The sequence below is a fragment of the Chenopodium album genome, chromosome 14, assembly GCF_948465745.1.
Source record: "Chenopodium album chromosome 14, dcCheAlbu1.1, whole genome shotgun sequence".
Taxonomy (NCBI): domain Eukaryota; kingdom Viridiplantae; phylum Streptophyta; class Magnoliopsida; order Caryophyllales; family Amaranthaceae; genus Chenopodium; species Chenopodium album.
In genome coordinates, this window is record NC_137847.1 from 47,871,590 (window position 1) to 47,890,302 (window position 18,713).

General features: G+C 29.4%; 1 protein-coding gene across 1 annotated transcript; it reads left to right on the forward strand.

Annotated features, from left to right (window-relative positions):
• The first annotated feature begins 4,454 nt into the window (after positions 1–4,454).
• Positions 4,455–5,799, forward strand: LOC145577384 (uncharacterized). The gene has a single exon (XM_081634796.1). It carries the CDS (start codon positions 4,535–4,537, stop codon positions 5,393–5,395), a length of 861 nt encoding a protein of 286 aa, XP_081490922.1. The 5' UTR covers positions 4,455–4,534; the 3' UTR covers positions 5,396–5,799.
• The last annotated feature ends 12,914 nt before the right edge of the window (positions 5,800–18,713 follow it).

Consider the following 18,713-nt stretch of genomic DNA (forward strand, 5'->3'; position numbering starts at 1 on the left):
GGGACAAGACAAACCGGCATTATACGTTGTGTCTTATAGTGGAGGTTGCCTTAGACTACATACCCCAAGTTTGACGTTAATTATATTTTGATCTTTGATTATAATGTAACTAATGATTAAGCGAAAGTGCGTGCATTATTATTTTGGTATATGAACATAATTGTTTAGAACGTTTTTGTTTTAGTACTCCGATCCTTGGGTAAGATAAATTTTAACTTTGGTGACATACGTTTTACGTGTTTTTATTTTGGTTAAATTTTAAAAAAACGAAACATGATTGAACAAACATTAATGCTTTATGTTAAGGGAGCTGAGAGTGACTAACAATACTTATGGTGGACAATTATTAGTTCAATGTGCATTTGGAAACGATCGACTTGACCTAGATTAGGGATCAGGGTGTTCATAAGCGACATAAACGTAAACTCGTTATTATCATGTGGGTAATCCTCGTTACTCGCCTAGTAGGGAAGGATAGATTCTAGAGCTGCATCATAGGTTGTGGCTGAATATGTATGTCAATGAGATTTCAGGAGCAACAAAAGCTACAAGTTTATGTATGTAAGATATTGTAGTACTCCTCGATCATGATTGTTCTTACGAACCAAACTTCATTGATTCATAAAATTTTATAGGAAATCGAGTACGGTGGTGTTGTAACAATAATCGTGTGAGTTATTATGTAGTAGCGTAGATTACACAGTCACATATCATAAACTATAATGTTGTGTACCTACTCAGTCATCGATTCAAGACATATTCCAATAAAAATTACCTTTAATATAAACTAACAAAATCCTACATAACTATTATTTTTAATAAATTAATCATTTGTCAAAAAATTTAAAACTTGAATCACAAAAATATAATGGGGTAAATAAACGTAGGAGTATAAATTTTTGTATTCATTCAATTTAAAGATAATTAGATATGCACATACTAATAGTCAAAATTATACTCTATATTTTGACAAACATAAAAATTAATACTATAACATACTAATCATCACTCCGTTTTGTCAATACATAACTTTAACCATCAATAGTTTAAAAACTCGATATGTAAATTAAATATTATTATTGTACGAGTAATTTTTAGATGATTTTGACAATATCCCACATGTATAGTGCGGAGTATATGTTTTCCCTTACATATGACTCGAAAAAAGAATTGATGAAGTAAAATATAAGGAGATTAGTACAGTATTTAAGAGAGTAATTATAATTTGAATTTGGTAAGTTTGGAAAAGAGAGAAAAAATGCCCTAGTCATCCTTTACCACCTCTTGTACAAAGTGGATGTAGCCTGGTTAAAGTAGTTAGGTGGAAAATAGAAAAGGTTAAAAAAAAAAAAAAAAAATTCAAAAAGCACTACCTTACAAAATAGATAAGTGTGATTCACGCAAATAAAAAGGCAAGTGGCCGCAAATAAGATGTCGGAAAAAATTGATACTGCTGTCCGCATTGAGAAATACAATTGGTATTGCGGCCTAAACCAAGAAAAATAGCCACTTTTTTAAAATTTCCTTTATAAAATTAAAGAAATAATAAATAGTGGGAAAAACAAGGACTAAACACGTGTAAACGTAAGATAGGGCAGTAGGACTCGGTCAATGGAGCGGTTCAATTTCTCTCTCATCGCAGGCCATCAGCCTATCAAATCACATCAATTTCGATCCTTCTCACGCGGACTTCTCTCCTCCTTCTTGCTGTCTACCGAGTATTTTTTTTTTTTTTTTAAATAAAAAAAAGAATTTTTGATTTATGAGTTTTAATTGCCGACAACTTCTCCCACCGCTCTTCTCTTCTTTACTCTACTCTCCACTTCTTTCTTACTTTCGTCAACACTTTTATACGACCTTGTTTATGTCCATTTTCAACTATTTTAACGTTTTAAGTATCCACCTAAAAATATGACAATTTGACAATGACTACAAAGTACTCCGTTCGCTCTTTTTTTTTTCATTATTTTGGATTGTACAAAGTTTTAGAAGAGTAATATAATATTGTGAGTGGGTGAATAAATTATTATAGTAAAAATAAAATGAGAACCATGAAAGAAAAAGTATGTGAGAGAGGATAGATATTTTTATTATTTTAGTGGGTACCATAGAAGAGAGAGAATTGATAAAATATAGTAGAAAGTTACCAAAAATAGAAGTGATGCAGTTAAAAAAACACCTCAAAAAGGAAAGTAAAGCAAATTAAAAAAAAAACGGATGGAGTATATTTTAGGACGGAGGAAGTATAAAATTTTTGGTAAGTCTCTATAATTTTTAAATCTTGGTTGTACATTTGTCATTATAAATTCCACGTCAAATAAATTAATAGATAAAATTTCCTCTTTAAATGTAAAGGGTTTATATCAATAAATAATATAATGGTCACAATAAAATAATATTCTAGTAAAACTATTTTTAAAAAAACCTTAAAAAAATTTGTCGTTAAGGACTTGTGAGTAGTCAACTCTGATCATATTATTTACTTGAAATGTTGTATGAGGAAGATAAAGAAATAATCTATTAAACATTTATAATAATGAAAATAGTTCAAAACCGTGTATCCATATACCTGAGTTATTATATAGGTTGAGACTGTAATTGGATAAATGAAGAAATAAAATTGGACTTTTTATCCCTCAATTTAACAATGTAGGTATTTTTGTTTTAATAATTTATCTAACTTATTTCAAAAGTTAAGGAGTATCAGAGTATTAAATGAAAATCTTACAAACCTTGTATTTTCAAAGAAGAATTTACAATGTCTTTACAAACAATTTTTTTTTTTAATTATTAAGTTTGGACTACATATTCAATAATTGTATTTACATATTGATTTAACTAACCAGATAATTAATCATAAACGACTAAATATTAAATAATTGTAATGTTAAAATATGTTTAGTTCACTTACTTTTGCTTATCTGATATAATATGATTTTTTTTTTAAATGTGAACTTATTTTTTATTTTTAATTTAATCCGATCTGATTGTGTAATTTGACTAAACTTTAACTGTTAATACACGCTAATGTATAAGGGAAAAAATCATAAAATGGAGTCTTATTAGAATTTTATTAATGTACTGTATAATTTTCAAATATATAACCTTTACAATTTTTTATTATGACATAATGGTACTAATGATAAAAAATAATATATATATATATATATATATATATATGTGCAATAAACTGACTTGAGCTTTATTTATTATGATCTTATTTGATCCATTTATCTGATTTGACTAAATTTTGATTGACATTTATTTATAAGGAAAGAATAAATCAGGTAGGGTTTTAGTTATTAAATTTGTATTAATAATAATGTATATTTTTCATTATCGAAATTAAATATATAAAGTTTCATTAAACAAAATCTGCCTGTAAAACAATAAAGTATGATTTTAATTCACGTAGTGTTTTTTTGATCAAATTTGTTCACATATGGAGCAGATCAAATTTATTCACATATGGAGCAAGATGAACTATACATGGCCTTAAATTTATCCTTCACTATAATATTTGTAATTTACCAAATGATTGTTGGTGCAGTTGTGATTAGGACTATACTAGGTAAAGAGGACTGTGTGTGTGATGGGTAACTACCCAGAATTGATTCTCAAATCCGGATTAGCGCAATTGGTAGACTAAAAAAATAATCCTAATTTTAACTTATTTGTTTCATATTTAAAAAAATTGATTAACTTTTAATTTTGTGGGGAAAATAGATTAATATGGCTGTTATGATTTAAACATTAAATAAATTCCAAATAGAGTAAATCCAAATATTGACCAATTAATAATTCATCATTGACAAATTTCTTCAAACCAAATCAAATGTGTTAAATTGTTACACGGATAGGCTAATTATAGACGCAGTTACATTTCTGTTAATTCTCCATAAGTTATGCCAAAAACATGGGATTAAACACACCAAATTTCCCAAATTAAAATGTAAAGACAGAGAAAGAAAGAAAATAAAGGCAGCAAATTCGTAGCGGCGCATGCGTACAAAACAGTAAAAATTTCGGGGCAACAGTAAAACACACGGTAAATAATAAAAAAGACCGTGACTTTAGCATTAAATAAATAAATAAGAAAAAGAAAAATCGTAGAGCACGCAACATAGTTGGGCAAAATGATGCACAAATTGAGCAGACCACCTCACAACACTACCAGACCAAAAGAATCTCCCAACGGCTGTGATTTTATTTCCCTTACTTTCAATCTTAATCAATTAAATTAATTAAATTAAATTAAATTAAATAAAGCGGAGTTACAGGCGATTGACGGGTTTTAAGAAACAGCCTCCAATGCCACGTAACATATTGAAGCCTATTTCCGTCTTTTCCCTTCCTACGTGGGCGGCTAACCAAAGATCAGTCAAATCCCTTGCTGACTGTGCCGCACTCTCTCCTCCTATATAACTACCCCTTCCTCCCTTGCCCATTTCTCATCTTTCCTTCCTACTTTTTACCTTGTATTTTCCTCCCTTCTTTCTCCTAAATAAACAAAACAAAATCACTACAATCCCACATGGCCCCGAAGATTATCGGCGGTGCTGCGGGTGGTATTGGTGTCAAGGTTAATTCAGTTAACGGTGGCGGTATTAATGCAAAGGAGACCCATTTTAGAGGTGTTCGAAAGCGGCCTTGGGGGAGATACGCCGCCGAGATTCGTGACCCGACGAAAAAGAGCCGTGTCTGGCTCGGAACGTTTGATACTGCTGAGGAGGCCGCGCGTGCTTATGATGATGCTGCACGCGCTTTTCGCGGTGCTAAGGCTAAAACCAATTTCCCACTTCCTTCTGAAATACACAACAACAATACACCTTTGAATAACCTTAACCACCACCTCCAACACAACAACAACAACAACAACAACAACAACAACAATTTGAGTAGTAATAATAATAACAACAACCGAAGTCCGAGTCAGAGTAGTACTGTTGAGTCCTCTAGCCATGAAAAGCCGCTACCAACGGCGGCATCGGCGGCGATGATGGTTGAATCTCTACCGTTGGATCTTAACCTCGCCGGAAACTTCGCCGGAGCTACGGCGGTTGGAGTCAGATTTCCCTTTCAACAAGTTAGGGTTGCTCCGGCGCCGGCGGTTGGCTTTCCGGCGAATATGAATCAGTTTTTCTATTTCGACGCCATTGCAAGGCAAAATCAACCTCAACACCACTTTCTTCAGCAATACAACAACAATAACCAACAACAACAGTTCATGTTCCATCACGTGCCGGCAAGTGAACAACACGCGCCGCCGGCGTGCGGTGTTCAGAGCGATTCCGACTCGTCTTCTGTCGTTGATTTGAACCACGATCTTAACAGTGGAACTCCCAGAGGTCTCGAGATCGATCTTAACCAACCTCCACCGTCCGATTTGGCTTGATCCTTTTAATTATTTTTTTGCGCCGCTTTAATTAGTGGTGTTTTTCAGGATCTTAGCTATAATTACGATGGGATGAGAGGAAGAAAAAAAAATTTAAAGTTGAAAAAAAATGGGAAGTTTTTGTTTTTTTGAATTTCCTCGGTATTATTTTTAGGAAAAAAAGAAAAAATGAGGGTGGATCCATGGAGCTCCGATTTGGATTTGGATCACCGAATTTTCTGGGTTTTTTTTTTTTTTTTTGTATAGTTTTTTTTATTATCGATTTAATTAGATTTAGCTTAATTAAGTATATTACTTAAGTTAAAAGATCCATTTTTGCGGCAGAGAATAGAGAAGAACGTGATGTAATCTTTGGATTTCGAATTCTCTGTTGTTTCATGAAAAATACAGTGTAATTTTCGTACTATTTGGATCAGATATAATTGATTACCCATATATAATATTTTAATATTCGATATTAATTGTGCTCTGCATATTTTTGATTAGTTCTTTTAGGTTTTAAAATTAATTATAGTGGAATGCAAACGGATAAGATTGATGCATGAGTTTTGGATCTTTTTGTTGCTATTAATTGGTAAAAAAATTAGAAAATAAAATAATAATTGAGTAATGTGAGAGGACTGAATAGGTGAGTTCAATGTAGTAGACTGGCTGACATCTGGCGTCCATACATACTTATATTTGGAACTATTTGTCTGCATGCTCTGGATTCATTTTTGATTAGTAGTACTAGTACGAACATTGAATTATTTCTACTTGTACTATTCTTTGAGTAATTTTTAATTGTGGTCTAATCTAAGTTTTAGAAGTTGCATTTTTTTTATTTTTTTATTTTATGAGAATGAGGGATAATTCAAGGGGTTAGGGTTTCGTTCTCGATTGCTAGTGATACTGGATTGATTTTCATCATCCAATCTTGTGGCTCTGTGGTTGTCTGTGAACTCTAATCATAAACTCTAAACAAGAGTCGAGCTTTTACTTTCTTTGTTCAAACTTTGATTATCGGACAAATTTTACTTGTTACGATATATAAGTTTATGATACCTGTTATTTGTACACTAAATTAAATGTCAAATTTATTAATTGTATTAATTACTTTGATAATTTTGGATCTTATTTTTAATTTTTATAAGAGGTAAAAAGTTCAAATTAAAGTTTAAAGAATTCCTGTTATGAGATGATTGGGTTTGCCGTCTAAAAGTATAAAATGGAGTGTCTTAGACCATTGCGCCTAAATCAACCGACGGTAACAAGATGTATTGTGAAAGCTAAGAAGTCAAAAAGTGAGACTACTAGGAATAATATATGGATATGTTTGAGTAGGCTTGAAAACTTCTAAGAACAAAGAAAAAAAATGAAATTAAGTAGCGACAAAGAAGTGTTGGTCAATTCAGTACATAGAACGTCCTATACTTCTCATTTTAAGTAGTGCTCTTCTTGTGACTTTCCTACAAAGTCTTTTTTGAATAAATTATTTACAAATAATTAGATAATTATTTTCTGATTTGTATTTTGTTTACCATTTTTTGGTAAATTGTTCAAATGTATAGATTTTGATCATTCTTATATTATATGAATAAATCTTAACCCTTTCGAGGTGTGATTGCAAAACTGTCAAATAGAAACGCATAAAAAGTACGGAGTAATGATATGGAGTATACAAGTATTTTTATAAACGGTTTTCAAATCATACGTCAATCCTCCGGTTATTAACAAGACTTGTTTTCTGCGTTTGTGTGATGACATTTGTCAATGCATATACTAGTTTCTACCAATCATTACATAACAAATTAATTAACTACTTTTTTTTTTATATCACAAATCAATTAACTACTTGATATAAAAAAAATAAAATAATAAAAAATTCACCAACTTTTATTTGTGATTGATCATAGTAAATCTATGTTATATAAGAAACTCTATCAGACATCAGTATCATAGAGGTTACTCAATTAATTTTAATTGGAGAAATTATTTTATTCTTTTATAAAGGACCACATGATCTAACCTGACCAACCGCACACAAAACACCCCGAATTATCTTTTGAACGACTTTACTCCTTAATTTTTAAACCTTTTCCACCCGAAGACCGAAAGTTAGCTGATTATGTATTTGGATTAAGCACACCAATCACTATAGAATTGACCAATTCGCACAAGATTACGGAGTATCTTGATTTTAAATTCATTGTATCTTGTCTAGTATATGTAAATAATTTTAATTTTTTTTTTTTTTATAATAATACAAATTAATTACTTCCTCCGTCCCTTTTTGATAGTCACTTCTTATGGGCATTTTTCACGGAAATTAATAAATACAAATAAAAATAGTAAAAGTACATTGAAAAAGTAAATTAACATTGGTATGTAAAAAAGTAGAGAGAGAAAGTAATAAAAGTACGTGGGAAAACAAAATTTACATGGAAAAGTTAAATTTGCACAAATATTGTTGTAAATTAGAGGGAATTTTGGTAAAAAATTGTTGTTGGAAAAAGCAAATGGAGTGAACATTTTGGAACTAAAATTTGCCCATAAACAACTATCATTTGGGGACGGAGGGAGTAAAAATTAACATCAGGAGAAGCACCCTCGAAGCTGCTAATAAGTATCTAAAAATTAGGCTACAGAGAAGGACGATATATTTTTTTAAAAAAAAAAAAGCAAATGAATGAAAAATGATATAATGTATCATGTGAAGAAGACAAATGTAGTAATCAGAGGTAGAAAAAATAGACCAATGACTTGTTCAGGTGAGGACTGAGCGAGGTACTAGTGGAAACGCATTAGTGTTAATTAATTATTGGATTTATTTATTAGTGGGAATGCATTTTAGACATTTCTGTTAATACGTTCTTGTCCTTTCATTTTCTTTTACGGAGTTTTTGCTTACACACGGATGTGACTTTACTTTCTTCTACCTTACGCCATCTTCACAATTCACAACCTACTGTACTCTTTTTTTTTTTTTTTAATGAGTCTAAATATAATTTACTGATTTGGCACAAATGTGACTTTTCTATTTTTTTTTTTTTTAATACGGATTTAATCCTTTAACTTAAGGTTTTATTTAAACATACTCTGTATTGTTGTTAATAAAATTATACATTGTAAAAGCCTTGACTTTTAATACTCATACTCGTATTAATTTTCAATATATTGCTCTTTTTTTTTTTTTTTTTTTTTTTATGTTTCTGCATTATTGTAAATCCATTGTCCGGATGCCTTAAATATATATATATATATATATATATATATATATATAAAAGAAAGAAAGAAAAAAAAAAAAAAAAAAAGCATATTTACTATTTGGAAAATTTGTCAAAAACAATCTTTTAAAGTGTCCACTTTATTTAAAACAACCTTTTAAATTTTTTTTTGCAATTTCAAACCACATTATAAATTTTTTTTATCAAAGACAACCAAATGTTACTTTTCGGCGTTAACTCTATTTTCCCGATGTTGACCACGAGGGTGCGAGTCACGTGACCTCCTATTTTGCTTAATACACCCTCTTTTCCCTCCAATTAACTCTTATTAAAACCCCTGCTTCTCTTTCATCCCTATTTTAGTACGAGTAAATTGGAGGGAAAATTAGTGTATTAAGCAATATACGAGGTCATGTGCGTTGCACACTAGTGGTCAACATCGGGAAAAATAGAATCAACGCCAGAAAGTAGCATTTGGTTGTCTTTGATAAAAAAATTTTATAATGTGGTCTGAAGTTGCAAAAAAAAATTTAAAAGGTTGTTTTAAATAAAGTGGATACTTTAAAAGGTTGTTTCTGACAAATTTTCCTTACTATTTAGTGTATACTCTGTACGTGAAACACGTTCCTCAATCCAACTAACCGTATTTTACCTCAAACGAATGTTCTATAATTACTATGATTTGATATGCCTTCAAAATACAAGTAGTAAAGTAAAGCATATACCAGTATCCAATTCTGTAATGGTAATTGCTACTTCATGTAACTAAACGTCAAATAATATTCTAAAAATGAATTTACACAAATCCAAAGTATAAAATGGAGAATTCAATTATCCTTTTAAAAAATATACATACATGGATTAGGTAAATACAATGCATTAATATTAAAGAAGAACAAAAAAAAGAATCCAAGTAGCTCGTGCATCAACAACAAATCTTGAGGATAATCAAATACGAAAGCGATTGAATTACATAAGCTAAAAACATAGGGCTGCTGCCAGAACACAGAGAGGTGGCGTGACTACCTTAAAAGGATATACGCACATTTATAACATTATTTAATTATTACTCATATGTATTATGGAGTAACATTATTTAATCAGGTCAATTTTGTCCGAATTAATAGGCTAGACAATTTAAAAGTAGGTAAAAAATTAAGGAAATTTCAATAATTATTTTTTGTCCGAATTAATAATTATTTAATCAGGTCAATTTTGTCCGAATTATTTTTTTATTTTTTATTTTTTTTTGATGGAATAAGGTTTAATTCAATAATCTCTTAGCTATAAAATACAAACTTTATCACTTGACCAAATAAATAATGTAATCGTATTTCTTAATAATAGGAAAATGTTATACAGTACCTATCCCTTAGGGTTATATATAAAGAGAGCCTGTTATGTATACCTGGATGTACCGCACACCCTCGATCATTTAACTCATTAAATGAACAAATAATTATTTGCTCATTTGTTGATTAAATGAGTAAGTGATCCTGATATATGATACACCCGGATGTACATAACAAATTACATTAAATACACATTAAAAATTGTGTAAACTTAGAAAATCATAAACAATATAAACATTAATTACACTGATTTACACATGTTTTTTGTCATAAATTTATAATTTTATATAAATTTTATGAATATATTTAATGCTTATATATACCTCTAACTACCCTTAATAATTATTATTCAAAGTAAGGGCTTGACCCTAAAAAGAAAACTAAAAAATAAAAACATACGGAGTAAATAATAATGAATGGTGGCCGAAAAAGAAGGATGACGTTGACGGACAAAAAATAGCGGGACCCATTTCTAACGCGGACCTTGTTTTTTGAGGAGAGAGAAAGCGCGGCTGCCCACTTTTCGTGTAGGTCCTCTAACTTTGGTCGTCGATATCTATTGCCAAAGATTTGCTGCCTCCTTTTTTTTTTTTTTTTTTTTTTTTTCCATATTGGCATCATATTTTAATACACCCCTTGTAATAAAATCAATCTACGAGTACAACGAATTGATAACTTTATAAATACAAACTTATCATATGGGACCTATTCTGATTTATTAAACTGAGCTGAAATAATCAGAGCTGAATTAAATAGAGTTGAAATAAATATTTTATGATAAAAGGAAATTAGGAACCGAACTAAACTGATTGGAGCTGAAATTAAATTGAAGAGAATGGGCCCTTTGTCTCAATTTATAATTCGTATTTGTATTTTTTTTTTTACGGTATTTAAAAAATGAGAAGAGAAAATGTATGAAATATTTTTTAAAAAAAAAACATAAAAACAATACAATTATTGACAATAGTTAGAGAGAAAAAGTGGAAAAAGTAAGAGGTACGTGGATAATTTATACGCAATTTAGGAAGTTCAATGAATAAAGCCAAAAAAAATGAGGATATAATTGTTTTTACATACTATCTGAAAATAGAAACATGAATAACATTTTGATACTCCAAAATAAAAAATTTAAAAAAATAGTAGGAATTATAGTGTAGGACGGAGAGAGTATTTACTGAAGAAGTTAGAGCGGTAAATCAATATTACTCCGTACTAGATTTTATATCTGATGATTGGATGCAAAGTAGGTATAGTATACATGGTTTTTGAATAACGTTTGATTAGTAAAACTTGATCTAATGATAAAGATTATGGTTCTATATTATAATTAGGGCCTATTCTTGATTTACTGAACTGAAGTGATTGGAGCTGAATTAAACTAAATATTTTATGAGAGAAGTAAATTAGGAACTAAACTGAACTGAACATAAGCTGAAGAGAACAGACCCTTAGTTAATAACTATTGTATTAGCTGGTTATATTAACTGATTTGACTAGCTGGTTGTATAACGGTATTTGATAAATACTGTAGTTTGTTAACTCTTAGGGCTTGTTCTGATTGACTGAATGAGTTGAACTGAAGTGAACCGAATATTTTGTGAGAGAAGGAAACTAAGAATTGAATTGAACTTATTAGAGTTGAACTGAACTGAAAATAATCTGAAGAGATTAGGCCATTAGTATATGAAATTTCAATCATCATTTTATGTGCAAATTTTTATTGCTAAATATCTTTAATTACATAATGAAAAAAATTATAAAAAATTACATACATCGTAACAAGATCCCACTTAATAAAATATACATTAATACGAATCTAACAAGATTTCACTTTATATATCTCTTCTTTATAGATTATCGTACACATTAGGTTAAAGTTTTATCAAATCTGACAATCAGATTAGATAAGCAAAAATAAGGTGACTTGTCATCTCTTCTCTAAATTTCATGTACTACCTCCGTTAAATATTATGTGCAACAAAGAGGTATTATTTGTGAAATATAAAACATTCCTTTGTTGCACTCTAAATTTTAATTTTTTTTATCCCTTCATACGTAGCATACATTTTACCTACAATTATATAGGGGGCGTTTGGCAATTGGCTTTTTGTCTAACTTTTGGCTTTTTAGTTTGGTCAAACAGCCAAAAAATATATTTGGTAATTGGCTTTTTTGTTGGCTTTTAAGCTAGCTTTTCCGCCAAAAGCTAATAAGAGTAGCTTTTTCTATTAGCTTTTGGCTTGTTGGCCCACTTTATCACTTATAAACAGCTAACAATCATTAATAATTTTACCAAACAGACAGCTTAAACAATAAATTAAAAAGCCAACCCATACAGCTAATACTTCCAGCTAGTCAAACAAGCCAAGCAAACAAACCAACAGCCAAGCGCCGATTGCCAAACAACCCATATTGGTGCACACACTCATATGATTTGTTCTAGATGAAGAGATCAAGTACACAAATCAAAATAATTATACTTTTTTAATATGGAAATTAGAAGTGGCATTATTTGTTTAGAATGATATGCATTATATTATACTAGTATTAAATAATAAAGTTTTAATGAAATGTTTGGTTGGCTTAGTTAAACGCATGAAGAAGCTAGGTGGGAATTGAAGAGTAACAAAGAATGGTTGTGCTTGTTGTGTGCTCCATCTGTCCGGCAACGTACAAAACGACAAATAAGTAATGGGATAATTATATTGGTTATTATATATTTATATGTAGGAACTCACCAAAATCCCTCCAACTTATTTTTTAAATTATATACACTTTCTCTTCAATTATTGTTCGTTGGGACCTCTCTATACATTTTCATTTGTGATTAATCTAGCAATTATCAACTCCACTTTGTTCTTACATTTGTGGGTTGTGAGTAATTATACACTTTTCAATTTTTTAGGGAGATTCATCAAATTATTAAAAAAAATTCATAATGTTCAACAGATTATCACACTTAGGACCTATTCTCTTTAGCTTAATTTCAGTTCAATTCAGCTCTAATCAGTTCAGTTTAGTTTTTTCTTTTGCTAATTTTTTGTTTTATATGATTTAGCTAATGATATTATTAATGACAATTTAGTTTAGGTATGCCGATCTATTTAAGATCATCTTTATGTCTAATGATATTGCTAATGATAATTAAAGTCAAATTTCATACTTTTTAGCATATATTACAACAACAACGATAATAATAATAATAATAATAATAATAATAATAATAATAATAATAATAATAATTGTTCAAATAGTTATATTTTTTGATACACATTAACAAAATGAGAGTACTACTGAATAGTTATTAGTTTTCATAATCGATTAGTTCTTCGTCTTCTTCTTGTCCATCGAGCTGCTCCATTACCTCTGTGTAACACCCCAAAATCTCCCTCTACGAAAATACCAGTATAATACGTATAATTATACCGTAGAGATAGACTTGGGCGTATTACCGCGGCGTGATTACGCAAGGCTATTCAAAGTACTTAACTCAATAACAAAACTTGCAGTGGAAACTCAACTTTCTTTTATTAATACTTATAAAAATGGTAACATTGTTATGAGTACTCAAAATAAAGATGAGACCAACATTCCTAAACTAGGTGAAACCATTACCGGAACTCCATATGTTCAATTATTGACTCCACCTGAAATTAGTCAACGCTGCTTACTATTACGGTAAACAGGGCGAACCAAAACAAATAAGAAATACGGATTAGCAAATTATGCTAAGTACGATAAGTGCAAGATAATGTAAACTCAATTTATTTACAAACATGTTTTAAATTCAATAATTAATCCAATAAATTCCAAACTCATTATTCCAAAACCGATTCCAATGATTCAATATTCAAAATAGTGGTTAATAAAACCAATTCCTTTATTAAGAACCAATTTCTTTTAATCCAATTCCTCACCCAAGTGTGCACACCCCCCAAGCTAGTCTCCTTATATTATAGGGCTATTTTTGAGGAAAGATCCGGTCATACAAAGTCCAAGGCCTTATCAATAAACCAAATCCGCATAGTGGGATTACCTACATGCTTATAAAGCATTAATAATAATAATTCAATGGTTCAATAAATCCTTTTCATATCTAGTAAATTCCAATATAATTCAAACTCCTTTTTAATAATTCCACATACTTTGAAAATCAAAACCTTTTAAATAGATACTTGAGAAAAAAATCTCATATTAATAATTTTTCAAAATCAATAACTTTTCCTTGAAAAACCTTTTATTAAATTCAACAAACCTTTTAAAATCAATTCCATTATTTAAACACGATAAGTAATTAAAATATCATTAATCCATAGTAAAATATTTCAGTTCAATTCACTCCAGTCCTAATCAGTTCAGTTTGATCAATAAATCAGAACATACCCTTATTGATGTATAGTTTTTCAAATTAGCATTAAGTTTAGGGTCAACATAAACTTTAATTCATGATTACAAGTTAAATAAGTTTAATTATATAGGTATTTTAACGATAAAGACGACAACTTTGAAATGAAAGAGAGAATAGACTTTGTTCTCTTTAACTTACCTTCCTTAGAGTATATAGTATATTTTGACTACCAATTTTTTTTTTTTTTTTTTTTTTTTTTTTTTTTTTGGGGGGGGGGGGGGGGGGGGGGGCGTTAAATCTAACTAATTTTGCTTAATTCTTACTGATATATTTTTATGTGTCGAGCTTAACTCTTTTTGCTGAATTTACTTACATTTTTCTATTAAACTAAATTTAATTTTCTTTATCATAACTCATTTTTGCTAAAAAGTTACTCTAATAAACCAAAGATAACATACTCTTGGAGACTTGGACTATCAAGTCATGCTTTCCACCGTTAATCCACGTCCTAATTAGACTATTAGAGGGCTTGACTTGATCAATTTTGATAATAAAATAGGTTACTAATTACAAAGTTTGACCTACATAGGCTCCGTTCACTTTACCTTATTTTTACTGAACTGAAATTACTTTTACTGAAACAAAATTATATTTGCTGAACTTAAATTATTTTTACTGAACTTAAATTAATTTTAATAAACTAAAATTATTTTTGCTGAACTGAAATTATTTTTAGATTTTTTACTGAACTGAACTTATTTTTACTAAACTAAAATTATTTTTACTAAACTGAAATTAATTTTACTGAACTTAACTTATTTTTACTAAAATAAAATTATTTTTAATTAATATTATTTTTTTAAGGTGAAGTAAACAAGGCCATAGTGTAGTAAAATATAAGTTCAATTTATTTTTTCTTAAAGACATTTAATTTGACACATATAAAGGGATAAAAAAATACTGTAAGATTTAGCTCCAAACGCATTTGCTTTTACTAAAATTTCCAACGTACTCAAACTTCTCAACCTTCATTTATCAAAATTATATTTACCATACTTAAACATAACTAGTATTTAGCCCGTGATATGCACAGGTTAAATTTTTTGCTAAAATGTTTATTAGTATGGATTCAATTGTACATTGAGAATGCTCTTCAGTTGGAATTAAATTAGAATGTTTATGAATACAAAAGTGGTATATAGTAGTAAAAATAATGATGTTGTTTCATATTTTCAATTTTACTTTTTTCACGTAAAAAAGATACATGAAGAGATACAGAATAAGAATTAACTATCTCCTACTCCATATAAGAAGTTGATGGAACCAACCAAGAGATGCGAGTGAACGATTATTTTTAAAAGAAACTAACTTTATTAGTTGAAGAAGATAATTACAAAATAAAAGTGACTCTTTAGTGAAATGACATATAATAAATGTAAGAATAAAAATTTAAAAGAAAAAAATAAAAATAAAAATAAAAGTGTACCAGTAAGAATGGAATACGTGGCAGCCTATATTGTTTACAAAAGTTCCTATTATTTTTTTTTTTTGAACGGGAAGTAATAATATCATTAAATAATAGCCATACGACATCTACAATAATAAAGATCTGTAAATCACAGATTTAGAGAAAATATCATACAAGTTCATTTAAATATTAGTATAGATGTTTGTTTTTATACAAGTATTTGATTTCAAATAAAGTAAAATATATTTCAAAAAAGTAAAATATGCTAGGAAATAAAAATTCAAAGAGTTCATTTAAAATTTTTACCCTTGCATTGTCAAGTAATTACGCCATACATTAGGGGTGAACACGGTTTGGTTTAGTGCGGTTTGAGTCCAAACCAAATCAAATCGCAAAATGCGGTTTGATCAATTTTTCAAACCAAACCAAACCTATTAGTATTGAAACTGGACCAAATCAAATCGTAATAATGCGGTTTATGATGAGACGCCATTTTTCTCAAACTCAACGTTGTTGTAGTGATTCTAAATTTTTTTAAAAAAATTAATAAACATATTGAATCAATTAAAACATATATAGAACAATTCATTACTAATGTTAATTACAGAACAATTCAAATAATCATGGTTATGCTAATATAATGAGAAGTAGTAGAACAATATAGATTAATTCAGAGTAATGTTAATTATTGAACAATTCATTAGTAATGTTATTATTGAGCAATTCATGAAAATGTAAACAATTAAACCAAAAAAAAAAAAAAAAAAAAAAAAAAAAAAAAAAAAAAAACGAAACCAAACCTGAAAATCTGAAATCGTGAGCACAAGCAGAGTAGAGGAAGTATGGGACTATGGGAGTGCCAAGGAGTCTAGGATTTTACTCGTATACCCTGTTGTATTTTGATTTTACATGTTTTTATTATTGTTATTGTTTATATTTTAATATATAGTAATTATTTTAATTTATTTAAAAATTATATAAAAATTAAAATACGGTTTATTGGTTTATGGTTTGGTTTATAATTTTTGACAAATCAAACCAAACCAAACCGTAAACCATATTTACAAAAAATTCGAAACCAAACAATATTTTTATAAACCGTAAACCAAATCAAACCGCTAAAATACGATTTGGTCCGATTTGATTTTGGTTCATACCAAACCGTGTACAACCCTACCATACATACATAGTTGGTGTTGTACTTAGGGCGAATATAAATACTAAAAATTGACCAAATTTAGGCGACTTTTATGATTGTAGACCCATGCATATCTTTTTCTTCATCTCCATCATCATACAAAACAAACCGTGCATATTTGCACACGTAATTAATTCTTTGAATACACCTATTTCCTATTTCTATCTACTGTACATCAATTATTTATTTATTTATGCATGCATGCATGTCATATTATCATGACCTTTATGTATGATAGCATACACATGATAACATTCTCATGATAAATATTCAGTCATTTCATCATCTACAAAATATTCAACGTATTTGCATCATTCCCTCACTTGGACCATTTCATTCGTCTATATATCACCCTCTCCATTTTAATTACTTTGTTCATTTAATTCGTCGTACACCACAAATAATCTTTGAAGACCATTATTTTACTCTTACATACACTAATTTTTAAAATGATCATCCAATTCATCCAACTATGTATAACTTGATAAATTATAATTGTAGTTCAATTAATTTCACTTTTACTTCCTTGTACACAAAATAGGCCAGGCTTTATTTTTCATCTTATCTCTTTGAACTCTATTTTTCAAGATGATGTAAGTAAAAGACACTCTATTAGTCAATCAGATCGAAACTTTGTTAAAGTCAATCTAGCCCAAAGGCGGTGTTACAGAAAAATAAAAATTCTTTGAATTAAATGTATTTTTTCCGTTTGTAAATACTTATTCCATTTTTCTTGGATGCATGTATTGATGTTAATCTTTGATCAATAATATCTTTAACTATAAATTCTAATAATTGAAAATTAATAATATATTCATTGTGACGATTTTGACAAGTACCCACAAGATTATATTTTTCGTATGTATAAATCACAAACATAAGTTAAAGTATAATAATTGAATAGTGTAAAAAATAAAAATAGAGTACATATTTAAAAACGGGAGGAGTATCATTTAACATGTACATATAGTGTATGCGAATAGTACAAAAGTAAATTAGAAGTAGTTAAACGAGGAAATAGTTAAAGATATTGTTATATATACCCAGATATACGGTTACCTATCAGTATTTTGTTCCTAGGACATGTTCACATTTATTGAACTGAACTAATAGGAGTTGAATTGAAGTGAACTGAACTGGTCTGAATAGAGATGAAATGAATATTTTATGAGAGAAGGAAATAAAAAGTTAAAGTAAAATGAACTGAACTAAACAAAACTAAACTGAAATTAAGCTGGGTTGAACATACTCTTATATAATAATTGATTTATTTAATCACCAAATGAAAATTAAAAAACTATTGAGACACGGTACACTCGGACGCGTATAAAATATTTGATGAAGAAGAATAGGAGTGTACGGCGCAAAGGAAGGTGACGTGTGATTATAGAAAAAGACAGACAGTTACGCCGGCTAGTCGGCGTCACTGCGTTGCGTGGGCTGTATTTTTACTCAATTTCTTACACTGTGGGCCCCAACCAAAATAGAGGGTGGAGAAGTGGGCCCCACGCTCTCGTGATTCGCCACGTACGTTTGGTGTGAGAAAAGAAAGAGATAGGACTATTTTCATTTTTCATTATTTTAGGAGAGAGAAAATAAAAACAACCGCCAACAAAATTAAAAAAATAAAAATTGAAAAAGAGTGTGGGGCGGCTGCTTGTTTTCCATCCACACTCTTTGTTACGCCCTTTTTTAGTGGGAATTTGTTGCCTTTTGAGGTGACACATTTAATCAACTTTGTCTCTT

What these genes read in the sequence shown, in the direction of transcription:
- LOC145577384 (XM_081634796.1), top strand. Translation starts at nt 4,535, where the DNA reads ATGGCCCCGAAGATTATCGGCGGTGCTGCGGGTGGTATTGGTGTCAAG.